Source organism: Hesperophylax consimilis, chromosome 24, assembly GCF_061612785.1.
Source record: "Hesperophylax consimilis isolate HC1 chromosome 24, BYU_Hcon_1.0, whole genome shotgun sequence".
Taxonomy (NCBI): Eukaryota; Metazoa; Arthropoda; class Insecta; order Trichoptera; family Limnephilidae; genus Hesperophylax; species Hesperophylax consimilis.
The window spans coordinates 10,259,286-10,283,321 of NC_142859.1; the positions used below are offsets into that span (position 1 = coordinate 10,259,286).

The 24,036-nt window shown below is 34.4% G+C and overlaps 1 protein-coding gene across 1 annotated transcript in view; it reads left to right on the forward strand.

The window, feature by feature from the left end:
• LOC149411887 (endoplasmic reticulum metallopeptidase 1-like) overlaps positions 1–20,161 on the forward strand; it is a 48,713-nt gene extending 28,552 nt beyond the window's left edge. The window contains exons 13-19 of the mRNA XM_089646441.1: positions 419–599; positions 6,701–6,882; positions 7,820–7,975; positions 10,012–10,208; positions 14,509–14,627; positions 15,794–15,966; positions 19,620–20,161. Coding sequence (XP_089502567.1) covers positions 419–599; positions 6,701–6,882; positions 7,820–7,975; positions 10,012–10,208; positions 14,509–14,627; positions 15,794–15,966; positions 19,620–19,781 — 1,170 coding nt within the window. The 3' untranslated portion in view covers positions 19,782–20,161. The remainder of the gene's footprint in view (positions 1–418; positions 600–6,700; positions 6,883–7,819; positions 7,976–10,011; positions 10,209–14,508; positions 14,628–15,793; positions 15,967–19,619) is intronic.
• The last annotated feature ends 3,875 nt before the right edge of the window (positions 20,162–24,036 follow it).

The window sequence follows — 24,036 nt, forward strand, 5'->3', positions numbered from 1 at the left end:
CAACAAAGACTTGTAGTAGGAAAGTACACAACTAAAAGATCACAAATTATGAATAATATCGTTCACAAAGAATAAACATTTACTCCTATTATTTATTTGGTGCAAAGACCGCGTTGCGTTGTGTTGTGTTGATAAAACCCCCTAAAGATCACTCAATTTGGTTGGTTCAACAGTTGTGTATCAACCGTTTGAGTGTTGCGTACAGATGATGCAATGGTTGGTTTAATTTCGTCAGTTGCTCCTCTTGTTAACTCACGCAGCATCCTCATAAAATTTAAAAAAAATTCGTGTCGCTGTAATTTTCAGTAAAAGAATGGGGTGTTGACGGCATCTAACTCTTATTTCCAACGGTTAGTTATATTTTGATACAGTGCTAGTATAAAACTTTTTTTTTATGTATGATTTTTTTAAATTACAGCGAGGACTATCCCTATCTATGACCACACAATTAAACCTGGTGGCTACCCAGATACCCTGGACTCTGATTCTCTTCATCATGACCTGTGCCGGTTACCGATCCGCTGCTATAGTAATGTTCCCAGTACTGTTCTCTGCACTGGCCAATCTCCTCATACATCTGACTCCACTGTACCGCACTGGTAAGAATAATAATACTAAACTAGCAGTTAAAAACCCGCTCCGCGGGTTTTTGCTGCTAGGCCCTGCGGGCGGCACTTCTTCCACGGCACTGATATTAACTGTTATGGTACCTAATATAATTTGCTCATAGGAGACTTGCAGTGCTTAAATATGTGTTACAACCGTCAATGTCTATAAGTTGAATCAATATCGTATAGTTTGTCACAACAATTAAAGATAGTTATAACAAAGTTGACTGAAATAATAGATTATTACATATTGATTAATTGTACCCGTGTTTATGAATAAAATGAGGGTAATTGTGCGATGAGATTAACAGTCGGTTTAATTAAAAGGTGTAAATTTTACTCCAACTGGTGGTAATTCTTTACCTAAAACTGTTACTGTATCTAATAAAGTTTAAAGTTAGAATATATATACACCTTCATCAGGAGAGTAAAAATCTATATATAAAGGTAGATTATTACAATATAGCGCCCCTGAGGTGATATCTCACAAAAGCGGCGCTATGCAAATTGTCCAATTAATAAATAAATATAATGTTTACATTTTATTATGTACGTATGCATTGATATACAATGGAAATAGATAAAATAATGTTATCCTATTAAACTTTATTTTATTAAAAAACAAATAACTTTTTTAACATCACTTTATTATATACAACCAATACATGTTTCATGAACGAAGTATACACCGAAGTCAAAAATTAAATATAGATTACAATTGGAAAAAAGAAGTGGAAGGAGGGGGGGGGGGGTAAGAGTAGGCTGGGTTTATAAGAATTAGGAATTACAATATGAAAGACCAGTTAAGTGGGAAAATATTTAAAAGAGAGTTTATAAAAAAAAATTCTTGTTAATTATATCTACTTTTATAAACATGTTCTCTTATTTCTAAAATTTCGAAATTATTTATTTGTGATGCTTTATATCCTGTGTGAAGTATTTTAAGACCTGAAAAAAAATGCATAAAACCATAAAACAATATATTCATAAGACAAATAACATTTAATAACGGTTATTCTAATAAATTGAAAGTTGAAATACTAAATAAAAAAATTAAACATATTCTCTTCAAACGGTATTTTTACCCTATTTCTTAAGATATAAATAAACAATCAGGATTAAAGCATCGCAAATAAATAATTTTTAAATTTTAGAAATTATAAAACATGTCAATAGAAAATCAGATATAATTAATAAGCAAAAAAAATTATAAATAATAATGAAAAATGTCATTGCAAAGTTTAAATAAACTTCCAGAAGAAATCTTCTTATGAAACGCTTAATGGTCAAGTAATTTTGCATATTTAAATATTCGCGCCAGTTATTTGGTTAGTTTTTACACCGCCAGAGGTGCGCTCTGTGTCGGCCAGCTATTGCCGGCCATATTGAATGAACGCGTGCTTTTTTCGTCAAACGTCAAACGTAATCACGGAATTGTGGATAATTTTCACTGTAATTTAATTAATCCAATGGATTATAAACTTTCTAAAACATATTTTCTTCGATATTATCCAAAAATTATATGAGGAGAAACGATATTTTTGAAGAAATATCGTATTACATGTGGCGATTCTTTTTCAGTATGAAATCGTGTCTTAATTTTTAATGTCTTATTTTTTTTTGTATCCAGTCGCCTGCAAACCGAAATGAACCTTACGGTTGCTTAAAATTGAGGGGCAGATTGGTATTTTTTGCCTGCAGACCCCCAATGCAGAATTTATCCGAATCACATAATATGAATTTGACCAATCAGAGGGCCTGCATCGTCCAGACGCTGGGACAATAATACTATCAGATGGATTACTTTCTATAGCAACGGTTTCTTGGAAAAATCACATTAAGGACACTTTACAAATTAATTAATCAAACCTATAAATTATCACTTTTACCTAAAATAACATACAGCTAATATTTATTACTAATGGCCCTAATGGGTAACTACATACTGAGACTTATAACTAGTAACTTATAGCTAATGACTTACAAAAGTAGACACATAATGCTATCCGAAACGTTGGCTAAAGAAGGAGGTAGCGCAACATGGCGTAATACCCCAAAAATAAATCACTATAATACTTTTGGCTGTGAAAATCTCGAATCATATATAACCTCAATTAAATATCAGAGAGATACAAAGCACAAAATAATCAAATTCAAATAAATAAATAATATTAATTTAGACTTTTTTACTACTACATTTATTTTATTTTATTTATTATTTTTATTAAATAACATTTATATCAAAATAATTTGAGTAAGTAATAACAAAAAAATTATAATTATAACAAAAGTCACGCAACGCAGCTTGTCTGCAGGTTCTACCATTTTTCTTAAATTTAGTAAACAAATTTAATTTCACAACAATATTATTGTAAAAAGTTAGGACTTGTGAACAAAAGGGTAGATTCCTCTTTTAAAATAAAACACTTTAGAGAAGTTGAAATTACACCGATTTATTGCTATGTTTTTTTCCAAAGTTTATATTGCTACCGACACTCTGTGGAGATCACTCCACCAAAGGAGAGCGAAATATAATTGTCGCTTTGCGTTCCTTTAACTAGAAACTATCGAAGAGAAACTATAGAAACTATCGAAGAGTGAGTTCCCTAATCAAATTTGGAACTTAAATAACCTAGTTTCGCTGCCTTTAAAGAAGAACTAAACTAGCGCCATCTATATTCTAAATCAGTTACTCTATATTCATTATAATTGGTTTGAAACTCGGAGCAAATTCCAACAATTATGTAACTTAAAAGTGTGATTAGGATATATTGTAGGCAATACAAGAATGCTACTCTCAGGCCGGTATATTTAGTTTAACCCGGAGGCTGCCGTGCGCATCTATGTTTGATTCAAGATTCCGGGCCCTCGCTGCCGCGCGCAATCATACGTGATTTTAATTTCATCTTGCGATATCTCGGAACTTTCTGTATAGATGGCGCAAAACTCGGGCTTAAAAAATAATTTGAACCTTTATCTAGCGACATCTCTACACAGATGTGACAAATGATTTTGTTTATATTATGAAAGACCTCGTCAAACTGGAGACTACAATATTTCCCCTTTCAGTGTTTGAATTCCCCGCGCGCGCGTAGCTGTGTTAGTGAATCACGTGGTTCCTTCTTATCTTGACGGTTCGCGAATACTTAGAATCTGCAACGAATCGTGGTTCTAACGTTATTATTTTAACAAATTGTTTTTATTAACTACTCATATTTTTAGTGCAAATAAGTTTTGTGTTAATCAACATGTTTTGTTATTTTAAATGAAATAAGTTGTTATATCCGCCTTTCGAGTGAAAAAATAATCATAAACATTTTATTTTAATTATCTGTGTTTAGAAACTAATTATTGTGTTAATTTGTCGTTTTTCCTAATATTTTTTTTTGTGTAACCCTCTATCATGGCTCGACGCGACTTGTCTGATGACCAAATTAGGGAATATTGTCTCTATCTTATATCTCTTATATCTATCTTATGTCGGCCGGCGTGGTCTAGTGGTATACGCTTTTGACTACAGATCCGAAGGTCGCGGGTTCGAACCCGGCGTGCGCAAATAAATTTTATTTGATTAATTTGTGTTATTTCACAATTAATTAATTAAAATAATATATAGTATATTTGCGGCACGTTCCAGAGTGGAAGATACTCTCAGTATCGCCCTGGTGTAAGACCACCATTCAGAATTGAAACGTTGCTTGAAATGGCTTTAGCCGTGTTTGGTGACCAGATCTGAATAGCCAAGTACTTCCTCACCTTCCTCTTCCCCATCTCCCTCCCCTCCCCAATACCCTCAGCCTCACAACATACCCCAATTGGGGATGCCATAGTCTCACTGGCTCCAGACGGGAGCAGTTGGGACTCTTGTGCGGTAATACTGTAAAAAAAAAAAAAATAAAAAAAAAAAAAAAAAAAATAAAAAAAAAAAAAAAAAAAAAAAAAATCTGTTAAATTCACAACAGCATAAAAAATTCAGGTATGAGCTTCTCCGATTATCAGTTATGTGTGATAAGACAATTAATCGCAAAACACCTCAAAAATACTCAACTCGACTCAACTCCTCATTCGTCTCATCATGACACACCATTACGTCTGAGCCAATACCGGCAACATCAAAACAATCCAAGCCATACAGAGCCGGCCATATTTGTGCGAATACAAAACTTAAAGAAAACCGCAGAAAAATGGCTCGATATGTGTTCCCAGTGGAATGTGGCATTGTGTATTCATTCCTGTTTTTAAGTCTACCATTCGAATAAAAACTATAAACATAAATAATACAATAAGAAACTGTAAATAAAAGTTGAATAAATAATGAAGTTTTAAACAATAATATTATCACAAGTGAATCGTGAGAAATGGTGAGCCGTCGCAGAGGTCCCACTTCAGAGACGTGAGTACTGATATTACTATAGTATGTCTGTATGTGTTGGTGAGATTACTGATTTGATAATGGCGGCGGGTCGAAGTTTGTTGATGTTTCATAGATAGTTTTTATTCGTCAAATAATGCATCAATTTATAAAGATATCTTGCTTAGACTTTTCAAGAGTGTAACGTAAACAAGTTTTTTTTGTTTTGGTAATAATTTACAATCTCTAAGTGCTGAGGATAATAAATAATGACGCAATATAAAAAATTCTAAAAACCCTTGGCGTGAGAGTATCTATCTTGTGTTTACATTCGGGCAGCAAAAGGGTTAAGGGTATGAGAGCCTAAAAAGGTAAGTTTTTAGTTTGGACCTGAATTCTGTTGGGCTTGTTATGTATCTTAGTTCCGGATGGAGTTTATACTTCAAAACCCTTCAAGCATCAAAACGAAATTATTACAGGAGACAGACGATAAAAACTAATATTTACAGATTTGTAAAACTAATTAAAAATCTTCAAGTTTATATGAAAGTGGCTATTTGTTTTTCATATTTTGATATAAATATTGCATTTATATTTATAAATATAAGACATTTGAGGATTGAGTAATTTCATCTACAGTTTTCTTGAAATAAGCTAGATTTAGTCCATTTAGTCTGAATATCTTTTTTTCTTTTTCTGATTGCCCCTCTCCTATCAGAATTTGTCTACTACGGGTTTTCCAATAAGAGGTGTTATTTTGAATAGCCTGCTATTTCGGTAGATGTTACTTTTAATGCTGTCATTTTTTGATATTTGACAAGTAGAAACTACGCCATCAATAAAAATGGAAAGATACACGCTTCAACAACGCATTGAAATTATTAAAATTCACTTGAGTGAATCAAATACAAATCATCTTGAGTGATTAGGCCCATTTCCACCTCGGTGGCTTCGTCAACAAAAAAAATTGTCGCATCTGGGGCTCGGAAAACCCAAGAGTTATTGTTGAAAAGCCTCTCTATCCTCAACGTGTGACTGTTTGGTGCGGTTTTTGGTCCGGCGGAGTCATTGGACCTTACTTTTTCGAAAATTAGGCTGGTGCAAAACAGTTACGGTGAATGGATCGCTATCGAGAGATGATTAATGATTTTTTATGGCTGGAATTGGATGGTATTGATCTGGACAACGTTTACTTTCAACAAGACGGCGCTACGTGCCACACAACCAACGAAACCATTGATCTTTTACGATTGAATATCAAAATAACACCTCTTATTGGAAAACCCTGTATTAAGATTATACTTACTTGGATTATCATTTACAATTGGATAAATTTTGTATCCCGAATTCAAAAGTCCATTTTTATTTTTAACACTAAGGACGGGTTGTTATATAGAATTTGAACAATTCATCAAATCCAACGTTCTATTTTGGGTTCTGTGAAAGTCCTTCAAGTTCTGTTATTATAACATTTTAGGTTAGTTGCTTGACAGAACTGGAATAATAACAGAACTTGAAAATTAACTTTGAAATTTGAAGAATTGTTCAAATTCTCCGAAACAACCCGTCCTTATAAAGCACTTCCCGGTAAGATTCCTAGGAAAAAAGTACAAGTCCGAATAAAACAACACGTGTTATATGTTTCCCTCATTGAAATTATTTCCAAGGGTCTCCCGTGTGAAAATAATGTAAAAAATAATTATTTCGTGATAAAGCAGTAATACTTGTATGTTTGTTCCAGTCCACAAGTGGGTGTGGGTGTACCTGGTTTGCCACATCCCCTCCGTGATCTTCCAGATGTACGTAGTGCTGATGGTCTACATGATGTTCATCCCTGTCATGGGCCGCTCGGGAACTGTCAACGGAGACATGTACATCGGACTCATGTCCACTATACTCGTCTTATATCTGCTGAACTTCGCCGTAAGTTATTCATATGTCTTTAAAAATACTAATTTCGCTTGTGGCTCTGTCTGAACTCCGGTTCAATGAACTTTAGAACTTTTGTTTTGAATACTATAATTTTCAAAATAGTAATTGGAAATGTTTATTTTGAGAATTCAGACAAGCGATAAACATTTATTTATTAACAGAAAATTATTTTAATTGCATTTTCAAAATTGGAACAGATTTCTCGAGAATTCAGACTATCCCCATAGACATGAATTGAAAATTTTAGTTGCATTTTTTTTACCTCCAATTAGTTCAACTTGACCTCCAGTACTCCCAATGCTCTAATGCCGAATGGCTGGAAACTGCCAATTCCGGTCCTCGCGGACTACTATGTTTTTGAGATATTAGTGCACAATAGCACCTCTGTGACTATCCCGTGATTTGTCAAAAGTTAGTTAATATTATAAAAACAATGAATTATGTTAGGGTGTTTCACAGAAAATCAAATGTAACATTTTCGTCAAATAGTCAATCAGCGCCATTTTGTTTTTTGACATTTATAAGGCCCCTGTCAAATGCCGATTTCAGCTTTCTATCAAATTGTGATCAGTTGACAAGAATAAATACTTGACAAACATTTATTGTGCTTTTTCATTGGTCACCTAGAATCGGCTTTCAACTATTTGTGGGCTGGCACGCGCCGTATGATTCTATTTTCATCATAACTTACTTCCTTTTTGCATAGTTAAATTATACCGTGTTACCAGATAATGCGTTTATATATTTATAAACATAGTACATAATCTACGAAACGTAGTTTCCCAGAATAGATAGTTACATATCCAGCAGAGAAATGATTTTTTAAACGTATCTTTAAGGATACGCTGTCAACAGGTTAACGGGACTTTGATTTGATGGCCATCAAATATCAATACATTGAAACTAATCAACCATTTCTTTGTCTAAGATCCCGCTGTTAGGCTTGGTAAGAAAACCAGGCATCGTGCTGGGCTTGCTGTTCGGTATAGGAATCCTGATGCTGCCTATCTCTCTGACCACATCCATTGGACACCCCTACAGGGCGGGACCTGACACGCCAAGACTGCAAAGATACTGGATCATGGTATGTATCACAGAATAAAGAAATAACAGATACACCACTACGGGCGTGGGTTAACCTTTCAGTGAATTGGAAATAAATGTATCCGAGAGTCTGCGGGCAGCTCACATTGCAGCTAAAATATTTTAGTCTTTGATAATGAAATCTGCTTACGACGAACAAGACATCCTTTTTTACAACGGTGCGCAAATACCTCGAAAGACAAACGTTGCCGGGTTATGAATAATCTGACAATATTTGAAAATCTCCTACTACCACCTTCAGTAAGTGGAAAATGTTGCTTGCGTTGTGATGGAGGACTTCGCCAGCTTAGGAATTGAAAGCACAATGCATGGGTGGGACCCAAATGCGATGCCAACTGACCGTAAAAGGTTTTACTTATTTATTTATTTATTTCACACCTATTAAGGCTTTTACATACATATACATATATATAAAAAATATTTACAAAATTGTACACGCAAATAGTGCAGGAAACGACTATTTAAAACAATTGTACAAAAATAAATAGAAAGACAAAATATCACAGGACGGACAGCTGCTATGCTTTGTCCTATTCTATCGCATGGGATGGTTGGTTGGGACCTCTCAGTCGCACACGAGAATTCGCGGCAATCTTTCAAAAAGTTTTAGTTTTCAAAATTCGACAACCGGAATTCGGGACTGATTTTTAGCAGGCAACCTTATACCATCGTGTTCATAATGAAATAATCTTTAATTTCATATAATTTTTATTCAATAATCAGACCGGTGCAAAATGCTTTTTCGATTTACCTGTTTATACATGGCAACCTGAGAGTTGTGACCGGAAAAGAGTAGGCAACCTAACGTTTGCATATTCTATGGGTTTCATACTTTCGATTGGTATAGAATTTGTATAATAATCAAACCGGTGAAATGTTTAAAAAAAATTTTTTTTTTAATTATTAATTAATCATACCCTGGACTAAAATTTGCTAGGCAACCGATATGCAATATATTTATTGACATATTAAATTAAATATAAAATACGTTTCATCAAATAAACATCTCGGTGACGGTCGTTCTTTAAGGGATCCTATACTAATATTACAGATAATGAATCAGGGGTATCAAACATTGAATTAATGATTTTTTACAAACAGGTTAAATCGAAAATGATTCTACCATCAGATAATTTTATTAAATTTAATGAACAAAGTACGTTATCGTAATTTAGGCATTCTCTAGGAATGCCCATTTTAAAATTAACATATCTTAAAAATTTATTTTGGATTCTTTCAATCACATGTGAATGAACCTCATAGTTTGGGGACCAAACCGTGGAATTGTATTCTATTATTATTTTTATTCACAAAAGCCTAATATTTTGTAAGAGAAAATAGTCTTCCCTTTTGCAATTGTGGTATAATTTACTAAATGATCACTTTACTTATTCTTCGATAGTATAAATGTGGCTCACCGACGCCTTAAAAACTGTTCATATTAAACTGAAAAGCTTAAAATGAATTCAAATAACAATTACCTGTAGAATGTAATGCGTTGTTAGTGCTTATTCTCTTTACACAGTTTGAATGCACAGGAAACCATGATTGCCAAGTTGTTCTACAAAATGTTGCAGGAGACGGCATCCGAAATACTAACGATGACATATACTTATTCAATAATGCGCAAACGCCATGGATTGTTTTGCAAATTTAGTTTTAGGGCAGGTTTATTCATTCTGACGTTAGTGGTGAACGACTAGAGTATTGATTTTTTGCAGAAAAAAATAAGTAAAACGGTACGATAATAATGGCATTTTTATTTGAATATAGAATAGAAATTGAGTATGAATGAATAGATATTACATAACGATTTATAATATGACGCTTTTAATTATTCTGTCAAAACAATATGTTTGTGAGAATGGTATTTGGGATGTCATATTTGCTAGATTGAACCGTTAAGGAATGAGCGGTTTTCGATCTTTTAACTTATGTGTATATTCATAATCATCGTTCATTGTCCTATATTATTGTTGTATAGTAACAACATATTATATTTTTCCCTAAATTTAGCATTCAGAGCGATCTTTCTACAACGAGATGAGAGAACTGAGAAGACATGAGACAGGATACTTCGTCCTCAATCTGGACCGGAATAGCCCTCGCACCATCGACTTGGCAGGCCGCAACATATCTTATCTGAATAAAGATTGCGATGATGAACTTTACTGTGGTGTGCCCCTGTACGTGGCACGAATGGTTCCCCTCAGGTAATTTATTTAAAACATTAAAAGGCATTGTGAAAGCCCCTAAAAAGGGTGTTAATAAATAAATTAATTAATTAATCTAGCCTAGTTTTCCAAACTTATTTGTCTCATACACTGAAGAGATAAATATATAGGAGTAGTTTTAATGAATACTGCGCAAGAGTCAACTGCCCGAAGCCATTGGGACTATGGTAGCGATGATTTGAATAATAATAATAATAAGTGTTTTATTATCTTTTTTTTTGTGTAACAAATAGATATAATGATATCCTCACTGGGATCTCCCGTGCTGAGGATTTCATTTACATATTATGTATAATTTAATTATAAGAAAATTAATATTACATCAAAGTTACAAATAAATTTAATTATGAACAAATATCATGCAATATATATATACCTATATATATATTTTTTAATAATTTTAAAATAAGTAAGATATTATAGAATATATTATTGACGGCCGGCATAGTCCAGTGGTAACGCATTGGACTGCCATTCCGAAGGTCGCGGGTTCCAACCCGGCGTGCGCAAATAAATTTTATTTGATTAATTTGTGTTATTTCACAATTAATTAATTAAAATAATAAATAGTATATTTGCGGCACGTTCCAGAGTGGAAGATACTACCAGTATCGCCCTGGTGTAAGACCACCATTCAGAATTGAAACGTTGCTCCAAATGGCTTTAGCCGTGTTTAGTGACTAGATCTGAATAGCCAGGTACTTCCCCACCTTCCTATTTCCCTTCCCCACTTACCTTCAGCCTCACAACATCCCCCAATTGGGGATGCCATAGTCTCACTGGCTCCAGACGGGAGCAGTTGGGACTCTTGTGAGGTATTCACTATAAAAAAAAGATGTTTTTTGATATATATGAAGTGTTTTTTAGTATAGTTCAGTTGATTCTGTTTTAGTCTGTGTTTGATTTCAGTAAATTTTCTATTTCAGATCTTCCTATGTTAAGTATCCAGCTTTTTATTTCAGATTTAAATGTTAAAGTGTTGAGGTTTTTGAGTGTGAGTGGTATTTTGTTGTAGAGTTTAATACTATGATATAAGAAGCTTTTTTGCCCAAAAGTTGTATTAGTAATTATTTGTTGGATTAGTTTTTGATCATGAGATCTAGTGTTTCTATTGTACGTGTTTGTTGTTATTTCTTGTGTTTTGTGCTTATGAATGTAAATGAGTATAGTTTTAGAATATAGTTGTTTAAGTGACATGATGTTAAGATTGGTGAAGATTTCGTTAGTGCTAGTTCTTACAGGAACTTTCAGTATAATTTTCATTATGGCTTTTTGAGATTTAATAAGTGGATTTAGTATGTTTTTATTTGCTAATATGTTGTGAGGTTAAAAGTAGGAGGGAAGGAGATGACTATTCAGTTCTGATCACCAACAATAAGTCATTTCAAGCAACTTTCTAGGTTTTGGTGATCTTTCGTCAGGGCGATACTGAAAGTATCTATGCATCTATGCCGAGTTGAAATAAAACTAATTGGCCAACTTGTGTTAGACTTTTTGACTCCTAGGCCTCTGAGAGTCCAATGAGATTAATGAGATTGATGATTTTGTTATATTCAAGTCAGTGAATTTCAGTATTTAAAGTAGGATAAAATTGAACTCATTTCGGGCACACAGTCACTCCCACAACACACTTCTTCCACTTTATCTCTTCAGTGGTCTCACATCTCTGATAAAATTATATTTTAAACTAATAATATACGTACTATTCATTCCTATATCCATCCTTGTTAACAACAGGCCACATCACAACACCTTAGAAGAACTAATTGCTGGAACTACACTTACATTAAAAGTGGTTAACTTATATGTCCTTAACAAGTACACCCATGGAAGATCCCATGCACTTTTTCATAAGCCGAAAGCGAGGCCTTCTGCCTATCAGAACACGCCAATAAACAGAGCGACTCAACTGCTTGACGATTCTGCATTGACCATTGACATTTTCAACATCACTTATTGACAGTTGAGCAACTATCTTTTAACATACGTAACAAAATAGTAAAGCCCCCATGACCTTTTACACTTTATACATGTAACTCAAATACGCCCGCTATAAGAGATCGCTTAGTGGATATCATAAACAATTCACCGATGAAAGGAATCATCCCAAATTCATGGAAACATCTTTAATAATGCCAATTCCCAAGATATTAGACCAATAAAGAATAGAATATTTGTTAAACTAAAATAATAAAACTGGAATCTGTTGTTAAAGAGAAGCTTAGTATTTATTTATTTATTTTGTAAGAAACAAACAGATAATATACAATGATAGATATAAATATACAAGTTAACTGAAGTCAAGCCACAGAAGTTTCTTATGTTAAAGTTCATTGGAAATGAAGTTTTAATATCTTAAAATTAATTTGGTGTTAAAGGAAGGGGAGAGGAAGAGGAAAATAGGTAGGGATAGGAGATGCTGCCGATACATTCCATACTCTCATATTATGTAATAATCGATCGTACGCATTACTTCATATCGATATTTCTTTAGGTTATTACCAAAAATGTCAATGCTGTAAAATTTTGTATTATATTGTGCACATATACGAGGAATTGGGGAATTTTTTCGAATGTTTGTTCTACACGAGGGTAGATAAAATAAATCAGATTGTCGGGTTGACCTAGACGGAATATGAAGATTTATTAAATTGGTAAGTTCTGGTGAGTCCAGACCATTATTTAGGATTTTAAACAATAAGATTTGATCAAAAATTAGACGTCGTGTTTGGAGGGAGTTAAAATTATGAAATTTAATGGATTCAGTATAATTTGAGAAGTGTATATATTGAAAAAATGTAATTTTAGTTAGTCAGCAATCTGGTTTTAGAAATATTCATGTGAAAAAACCATAAACTATGTAATTAATTAATGGAAAATAAGCGTGGTCCAAAAGCAGTGTTTTTTGATTTCCGACATGCTTTTGAAATAATAGACAGAATTGTGATCTTCTCTGTAATATATTGGTGTATAACCGTTTTATGGAGAACATGAATAAATTTAAAAAAATTATTATTGTACTATCATAATCAGGGCCGGTGCTGAGCCAAACGTCGCCTGGCGCTAGTAAAAACTTCAAGGGCTCTGTATGAGGTGTTAGGTATTATCAGCGCCTTGGCGAGTCTGATCCAGTTGCGCCGGCTCTGATCACAATATAATTTACTTCACTTTATATCCGAATGTCTTGTATAAATATATTATCGCTTTGTCTAAATTACTTTGTGTATTAGAGGTAAATAAATAAATTACAATCTGTTAAGTCATTGTAGGCCAATTACTGCACTAACTGGTTAAAACAGAACAATAACAGCCTTGGTTGGGTTAAGTTAGATTGATTCCCTGATCAAACAGAACTTATAAAAGTGATTGAGTCACGGAAAGTGAAAAGTTATAGTGGAAAAAAAAAATCTAACCTAATCTGCAAATATTTTTTCACTTTTTAACACTATATGGTCGGGCATTTTACCACCAAATTGGGGGCGAAGCGCGGGTGTTTTTTTAAATTTTAGCGCCAAAATTAGACTTTCCGCAAAATATTCATATCTTATGATCTATTTGTTATTTTTCGATGATTCTTTCAGTGTTTTACTTTAAAAAGATGTCTCTATTTATTTACTTAGCAATGTATGCGTAATTCCTTTTTTTATGAACAAAAACTTTCTATGTACTTTCTTGGGAATCATAGAAAAAACAGTATTTCACAATCGAAATAACATATCGAAATTTATTCATACAAAATTACAAGATTATTTAGAAATTTTCAATACATATAAAAAAAAACTATAACGTAATATGTAGTGCTTCAATGTGTGATAGCGTTCATAACACTTTCCTTTATGCAGGGGCACATTGCAAAACTTGCACATGTACCGCGTTTCACTGCATAGTTTGTGAGCGGAACATATGCGACAACGATTTTATTTTTTTGTTTTGTTTCAAACTCATTGTATTGACAGGTAGATAGATCGGGTACCGCCGACAATAGAAAACACATGACCCCGCACCCATTTAGAACCCTTTGTTTACAAGTTTCCCGCTCCTTACCGCTTTGGGCAACAAAATGAGTAAACTCGTCTACCGCGTCTTACTGTAAAAAGGCGTATGACGAATTTTCTCGTTTCCCGCAAAGAATGTGTTGAAATTAATTTTCAAAAGTGTTCTATTTTGCCACTTACCGTTAGGTTAGTTTGTTATTTTAGTAATTTCCAGCCAAACCAACCGGTCTAATAAAAATCATTATTATTATTTCCAAATATAATAATTGTATTTTGTCTTTCAGCCGAACAAGCAGTTGGATTCCTTCAACTGCACCTGTGATCCCATCTCCGACGGCATTCACCGTTGCAGAAAGACACTGTACATCGGTGAATTCATGCAATTTGAAACTGCTCATCAAAGGTAAGTTTTTGCAAAAAACAACCCGTAAAAAATTAATTTTTTTAATAATACATTTTTATTAATAGACATATTTAAAAAAAAAATTCCAGGGACTGACTAATATGAGTAAACCACGCTATCACTTAAGTCAAAACGTAATTGGATGGTACAGATATTTATTTCATAATATGACTGCTTTAAATTTTAAAATCATCCAATTTCAGAGAAATGCATGCGTGCGCGCATGAATGCCACCAAATGCTGATAGAATGCATTGTCATCGACAACCAGTCTAACTGCTGAGTTTCAACTCGATCGGATGTCGGGAAGTGCGTTTATTTCCACTTCAAAATTTCCACTCATTCATTCTATTTATTCATTCAACTAAGAAAACAAAATGGAATTTCAAATAGATGTATTTAAAAATATGTACACTCAAATCCGTTGTGTAAAAATAAAGTCTAATTTAATTCAAACAATGTTATCTACAAAAGTATAGCTTTACAAGAAACCTTACACTTTATCCTTATTTATCAAAACTAAAATTTCATTATGTAATGAAATAAGTATATAGATTTTTTTGTTTTTTTTTTAAACAATACTACCTACTCCATAGATTAAACTCCTGGAAAATATAATAATAGATTCTATGCAGACCTGTGAAAAATCACAGGATAAATTCTTGATACATTTGTTGGTCCAATTTCGAAACTGATAAATAAAATAATTTTCTGCTAAAATATTATACAAGGTGTCCGGGGGTAAAGTGCACTAACTTCAGGGGGTGATTCTGCATGACAGTAAAAATAAAAAAGATAAGAAACTTTTTACGAAATAACAGGTAAAAAAGTTCAATTGTTTGTATGAAAAAATAAATATTTTTGTATGATAAGTTTGATGGGGAAAAAAAAAACAATGAAATTTCGAATCATATAGAATCACCTCCTGAAGTTTGTGCACTTTACTTAGGTACTTTATCGCTCGTCTGAATTCTTGTTCAAATCATCAGTTCCAATTTTTTTTTTAAATCCTAGTTCATTAAACCAGAGTTACAATTAAATACCCACAGCCAAAAATAGTATTTTTAATTATTTGTAATGATTTTATTAATGTGATGTAAATAATAAGTGAGTGGAGGTTTCCCTACCAACAATCCCCAATGTAATTATGTGCATGTATGTTTGCAGGTCCCATAAGAGTGACACTAACGTTCGCGCCAAGAGAAGGAGTGTCGGTGGCTAACTGGAGTTTACCCACGGAGCCAATAGCTTCAGCAACATGGAAGGGAAGACCTACCTACTTCCTCCATATTGTCAGGGGAGACGCCACGCAAGATTTCCCCATTTCAATAACATTCAACGTAAGTTTCGTAATTTTGCACCCAAGCCAGACAACAAACACTTTGTCAGCCCGACTCTTTCCTAACCAACGACTCTATCGAAGGGCACCCAGAATGAGACAATCCAAAATACTCATAATCGAACCAGACCCTAGCCAGTGACTACGAACGGGAGCGTTGATGAGATCCTGTTGTGACCTTGGCGGCGAATGGAGGGCGGTGAAAGGCTCCAAGGGGGCGGTAAAGTGCTGAAATGTGGGTCAAAGGAATTAAAAAAAACATTTTCCTAATGAAATCAATTATCAAATTGCAAAAATCTTGCAGATAAACCTTATTAATCATATAAACAGTATCAAAAATACAATAATGCGATTTCTTTAATAAGTAAAACATTTTTCATGGGATCTGCACTGAGAAAACTTACTGATATAAAATACTGTTTTATTAAAAATCTGGTCAAATTATTCGTTTTCCTGTTAAAAATGGGACTGCAGGCCAGTAACAAATGGATTGAAAGAGTTCTTAACAAAGTATCAGTCAAAAGCGAATGTTTTATGCGGACTGTGGAAAAAATGTTCATACAAATACTGATAGTGACACTAAGATACTTATAAAGTAGCATGTAGCAATAATTTGACCAGATTTTCAATAAATTAACAGTATTTCATATCAGTAGGTTTTCTCGGTGGACAGCAAATTGAATCTTCTTTCAGTCGCGCCCCGCCTTTGCTTTTATCTACACACCAAAGCATATAGTTCATTGGCCATGCAGTTTGGTCAGAGCTTAGCTTCTACTATCTATGTTTATCTATGGATGGGACACGGAGAAAGATGAGTATTCTTCATCTTAGTACTTTCAGACTACATCGGTTCATGCACCTGCGTTTTCTTGAAGTAGTGTCAAACTGCTAATAATCGTTTTATTAAATCATCTTCACGGCTGTAAATTCATCATCATGTTTATTGATTTCCTCATCTTCATGGCTCATCATCAACAAACATGAAGATGAGGTCTACCATCTTCATGTTTGTTGATATCCTCATCTTCGTATTATGATATTGTTTTTCAAGGGATTATTGATGGATTAACAGTACTTTTTTATTTTGATAATATTTTTTAAAAATTCCTGAAAATAGTGTATAACCCAAAGAAAAGAGTTTTTTAAATACAGCATTCTTGGGTTACAAATATAACCTCAAAATATTTTTAAATGAAACCACCCACTGTCATTGTTATATGCGGAAAATGTGGCTTGTGCAATAATGGAGGACAAATCTAGTAGAGGATCGAATTCGCAACGCCTAGGATAAAAATTTAAAACAATATAACTACCACGCTACTAACCGGTAAACCATCATATTTACCTTCACCCGGCAAACATATAACTTTCACTGCAAACTTTAACTTAGGGGGGGTGTTGAAGAAAAATAGAATAGTAAATAGAAAAGAATTGAAAAGTGGGTGGTTAGTCAGATAGGATTGGGAGCCTCTGCCCTAGACGAACTAAGCAACTACTCAGAGTGAATTGGTAGGACTACTAACAGGACACTGCTATCACAAATAAATTATAATATTGTTTACATAATTAGCAGTAAGCTTCAATTCAATTTATTATTTTAAAAACGTTATAAAATTTTATAGTTGTGATATGACACAACTTCTTTTAATTTTATTGTCATTTTAAAGAAGATGTGATACGTTTTAGTCAAGGACGCGATACGGCACAACGAACTGGAAGTCAAGTTGTCATCGCATTAGTATGTAGCCTATCTTTTTATGTCACAACAGAAACACTTCCATACTTGATAGTGTCACACCCAAAGACGATAATTTTTTAGTGCTGATTTTTATTGTCTTCCGAAAACACGTATTGTGTCCTGTGAAAAACACGGCAACTGACCGTCAACATTGATTTTCAAATTACTACACTCGTTCTTTCTTCACTTTTCACAATTTCAGAGAAAGGCGATCAATTCTGAAATTGAGTAAAAAAAGTAATTGTAAAAAGTTTTTTGATTTCCATAACACATGAAATTAGCATTAATACACTCATATTTAGCGGGATAATTTGTGAAAGTCTAGTTGTAATCCGAAAATGGCATTAACAATACCCATTGATTAGCTATAATTTATAAAAATTATTTGCAGGCTAATGTAAAAAGTTTTTAGAAAACAGATGTACATACCTTAATATCTAGAAGATTTAAACCCAACTACTGCACACATATTGCTATAGAATAATGAACGACCACTTTGAACGAGGGAATTGCAGGCAACCCGGGCGTTTATCGAAATAACATTATCATATATAACTTTAGGATAGGTTGTTTTACAGAAATTTATATGTAACGTTGTAAAGTCTGTCTGATCGGCAGAAGAGAACAACTATCAAGTTGTTTAGCTTGCCAGCTTATTACAATTTGATAGACAGCTGAAAAGGACCTAGAATTGGTGTTTAATGGGGACCTTTCAAATGTCACAAAAACAAAATGGACATTTGATGACTTTGTCACTTGAGAATTTCTGTAAAACTACTGGATTCCTATTTTTTATTGAATATATTGTTACGTAATACAGTCACCCTACATATTAAAAGGCATGGTCACCTTACTGCAATGGTCACCCTAAATCCCACTCTACTCATGCCAGATGGCCGCGGCATGTTAACTGCACGTGATAGACCACCCACGGCGACCGCTAGGCCTCCAGCCTATCTCGCCTCGGGCAACGCCAGTCACAATTCTACTTGGGCCTCGGGCAGTCGCGCTCCCTGCGTCCCGGCTTGGCAATTATTAATACGCCCGAACCTTGCGTAGTTCTCGCGTGTTTAAACCAACTCAATTATTGTAATCAATAGTTTGCCGTATCATTCTTAAACATGTTCTGGATCCGTTATATACTCGGCCCGTTGGAAGTCGTTTGTATTACCGTTAAATTCACCTGTTTCCTGGTTCGTGTGGTGACCGGATGACCGGACCACGGACCCTTCATTCATCATTCCTAGGCGAACCAGTAAGCATCTTCAGTATACCCTTTCTGTGTTCAAACCGGTAAATTCATGTAACAATCCCCGTTTCACCCGGTCGTCCTAGAGAGAGGAAGAGAGAGAGTCAGATTCAATTCAACTCTGTGTTTCTTTAGAAAATGTTAAATATACCTGTGTCCTTCATATTCATGAGTAATTATTGCTTTGACCTGCCCCATCCCTGACCGATGGACAAAGAAATGAACTAAGAAGCTCCCCACCCCTGATGGATTCGAGTTCTCATCGGCCTACCTTTTGCACTGAGCTAGCAAATTGCATTACACCTGGTCCAGATGGGTTTTAACCATTTCTTAGCAATATAAAAGAAAAACAAAAACTTGTGCCCAACGCATGTGGCGCGACTTCAGCACCCTATTGTTTACAATTGATTTAAAAAATATATTAATTGGGTCCTGTGAAAGGGGTGTTGCTGTATTTAATAAAGTTCTGCTAGATTCCCAAAATATTACACGGTGCTTTGCCCAGAATAAAGCACCGTGCGGGAGGGAAGTGCAACGTGGCAATCAACCAACAAACGCTAGTTAACTACATACTAATAAACCACGATAATCACAACATTTCTACAAATCTCTGCGCGCGCACCTTCTCTTGTCTGCGGTCTAGCTAAAACAATGTAAATCATTCCAGGTGACTGATTCCGTTCTTCCCATGGTAGATGTTGGCCTTGCTGGCAATCACATCCACCATGATGAGCAGCGCACTCTGGAGTTCAAGGGGTTCCTCAACAAGTTCGCCGACTGGACTCAGATGACCGGATGGATTAGCACCTACGCTGCCCACGTCTTTTGATATTCCTTTACTAAATGCACCACAGCATTCATTCCGTACTTTGGGCACAATTATATTAATATAAAGAGTTGATACCTTCCTGTACCCAAGATAGCACAAGATGTTACCTAGGTTCTTTCAAATTTTATATTCCTAAGCTTACACAATAAACTCCTTAAATTTTACCATAAAACATTTCATAAAACGTCATGAAAAAACATTAAATTTTAACCTCAAAAAATATTCTTATTCTTGGTTTAAATGTGTTTAGTTAATATAATAATTATATATGACATTAATCTTACTATACCTAATGCATTCGCAAAACTTTTCCATAAGGAATTGTGTAAAAACTCAAATATTATGATAACGTCGAAGTGTCGTCTTAGAATCGGAAGAAAATTTTTATAAATCCTTTTACAAAGAACAAAGATGCAGTTGTGAAAACAATAAAATCTCAATTGTTTAAAAACATTTTGAAGTGAAAGGCGCTTGTGTGCTACGTGCAGTACCTTATTTCCGTACAAATGAAAATAGATGTTAGATTTAAGTGACTATGATAGTAATTAGGAAGTAGAAAATGTTGTCAGTATTCAAAAATAAGTAATTACCTACTTACTACTAATGATGACGTGATTATGTACAATATTTTTAATAAATACGTTACTTAAGTTATTCTTTTTTTTTTACTCTACCTTGATTACTTACACATCTCACAGATTGAAACTCAGAGGAGGAACAGATTCTACCCTTCCGTAGATAACAGAAACAAAGGGTGATATGGCATGGAAGCGTGCCGACTGTCGCCGTGCTACAATCAAACTGCATGGACTATTAAGGCGATGCACAATGTCGTGTAATATTTTAAATTGAGACGCTATCAATAATAACCCTTACGTAGATGGCGATAAGGTTTAAATTCCTGCTTAACACCATCCGCCTGTTTTGATTTATGCAAGAAAAAAACATGGCCAAAAAGTGCCTTTTTCTTTTATTTTGTTGATGTTCAGGCATAAATATTTAATTTTTTTTCGATCATTTTATAAATAACTTAATTTTCCACATTATACAATAAAATCATAACCGAAAATGGGTTCGTAAGTAGGAGATTTTGAACTTTAAAGCAGTTTTCATAGGACTTATACATAATTTTTTTCTGGGCTTATAAAAAGACTTATCTAAAAAATACTCGATTATTTCAAAGGCCAAGATGTATTCTACTCGCAGTATTTAATTAAAGCGTCTGAAACATTTCTAGGCGATCAAATTTTCAAACCAAAAACACATGATTTTGCATTACTACTTATGGCATCGCCTTAAAGCAGCTATGCAATGAAAGTTGAGTATTTGGTGTAAGTAGAAAAAAAGACAGGGTGCCGCTGTGCGTAGATGAGGTTCGCAGTAGTACTAGCGACAAGTACAGAACAATATTGGCGACACGCATTGTCCGAGCGCTTTATTAACACACTTCAGGGTTAAAACAAGGATAGTCTTTAGATGCTGGGATAATCAGTTCTGCGTTGAGTTCTTTCTCGGATAGGTCTGTGGGGATACCTCTCACAAAACCCATGCGCGAGACATTAAATTTGTAATGATACAAATGTGGAATCTTCCCTCAGATCTGATACCACATGGGTAAATAATAATAATGAGTTTATTCCGGAATGTAGAGAGGCTTGTGCAATCCCACACATCGCATAAAACATATACAAAAATATGATTATATAAAGTATCATGATTATATACAATAATCGGAACTAAGAAATAAAAAAAGTGGTTTTTTTCCTATGAATTTACCGAAGTCAAGGGAATGCGGGTGTGTTGTTTTGCAGATACACGATGAAGGGAGTTTTTGCTAAAGTCGGGTACTCAGTGGAGGAGTGACTGTCTCTACAGGAATTGTGACCTGAGAAGATTCCTTTTTCGGAAGGACCTTAACATTCCTTCTTTTGAAAGTAGAGGTATCCGTCATTATTTCTACCTCGCTAGCAATATCGTATAATTAATATAATAAGGTAATAATTTTGACCACACATCGCCTTGCGCCGCAGCGGGAGTAGGGCGCAGAAAGTTTGGAATTGTAGTAAGAATAATTGTCGAAATCAATATCGAAATCTAAATTAAATAGCATTTGTGGAAAAATCATCATAATTACGGGCATAAATGCAAGACTTGGGTTCGAACTTTGAGAGTCATCAAAGGTTCTATGGCGCCGAACGGCCTGAAAATTTATAATTCTACTAAGAATTTCGGTCTGAAACGAAATCAATATCAAAATCTGCACAAATAAGCATTTTTGGGAAAATCATCATTCTAACGGGCTCAATGCAAGACTTGGGTTCGAACTTTGAGAGTCGTTTTCTCGGGTTCTATGGCGTGGAATGCACTGAAATTTTGGAATTGTACTAAAAATCGCGGTCTGAAGCAAAATCAATATCGAAATCTAAATAAAATAGCATTTGTGGAAAAATCATCATTATTACGGGCATAAATGCAAGACTTGGGTTCGAACTTTGAGAGTCGTTTTCACTGTCTGAATGGACTGAAATTTTGGAATCGTTCTTAGAATCAATGTCTAAAGCGAAATCAATATTAAAATCTATACAAAGAAGCATTTTTGGGAAAATCATCATTCTAACGGACTGAAATGCAAGACTTGGGTTCGAACTTTGAGAGTCGTTTTATCAAGTTCTATGGCGTGGAATGGACTGAAATTTCGGAATCATACTAAGAATCTGAAGCGAAATCAATATCAAAATCTAAATAAAATAGCATTTGTGGAAAAATCATCATTATTTCGGGCATAAATTCAAGACATGGGTTCGAACTTTAATAGTAATTTTCTCAGGTTCTATGGCGCCGAACTACCTGAAATTTTATATTCGTACTAAAAATTACGGTCTGAAGCGAAATCAATATCAAAATCTGCACAAAGAAGCATTTTTGGGAAAATCATTATTCTAACGGGCACAAATTCAAGGCTTGGGTTCGAACTTTGAGAGTGTTTGTCTCAAGTTCTTTGTCCTTTATTTAATGTTTATCCTCTTACGATATTGTAATTCCTAATTCTGATAAACCCCGCCCACTTTACCCCCTCCCCCCTCCTTCCACTCCTTCTTTCCAATTATAATTTTTGACTTTGGAGTATACTTATTCCTGATGATGTGAACTTCGTTTATGAAACATGTAGTGGTTGTATATATGTATAATAAAGTGAAGTTATTTGTGTTTTAATTAAATAAAGTTTAAAAAGATTTCATTATTTTATCTTTTTCCGTTGTAAATCAATGCATTTGTACGCAATAAAATGTAAAAATTATATTTATTTATTTATTGGACAATTTGTATAGCGCCGTTTTTGTGAGATATCACCTCAGGGGCGCTATATTGAAATTATCTATTTACATTATATACTCACCCTCTCTCCGTGAATGACCTAATATTTACCTATTAAATGTATCTGTTGTTACTATCACTTGAACTGGGTGAAGCCCAACCAAGTGCCACCCGCAGGAACTAGCAGCAAAAAACCCACGGAGCGGGTTTTCAACTGCTAGTCATCATTATTACAAGCAGAACTGAAAGACTCGGGTTCAATCTTTAATAGTCATTTCTTCAGGTTCTATGGCGCCGAACGGACTGAAATTTTGGAATCGTTTTAAGAATCATTGTCTGAAGCGAAATCAATTTTGAATTCTGCATAAAAGAGCATTTGTGCAAAAATCATCATTATTACAGGCACAAATGAAAGACTTGGGTTCGATCTTTAATAGTCATTTCCTCAGGTTCTATGGCGCCGAAAAGACTGAAATTTTAAAAATCGTTTTAAGAATCACTCTCTGAAGCGAAATCAATACCGATTGCGCCTTTAAACTCGAGTTCAGGTTAGCTGCTTAGCTAAGAAGTTGTGTAGATTGCGGATCGTGTTTTGGTAGGCGCAAGACGATTGCCCCTTTAAACTCGAGTTCAGGTTAGCTGCTTAGCTAAGAAGTTGTGTAGATTGCGGATCGTGTTTTGGTAGGCGCAAGACGATTGTCCCTTTAAACTCGAGTTCAGGTTAGCTGCTTAGCTAAGAAGTTGTGTAGATTGCGGATCGTGTTTTGGTAGGCGCAAGACGATTGCCCCTTTAAACTCGAGTTCAGGTTAGCTGCTTAGCTAAGAAGTTGTGTAGATTGCGGATCGTGTTTTGGTAGGCGCAAGACGATTGCCCCTTTAAACTCGAGTTCAGGTTAGCTGCTTAGCTAAGAAGTTGTGTAGATTGCGGATCGTGTTTTGG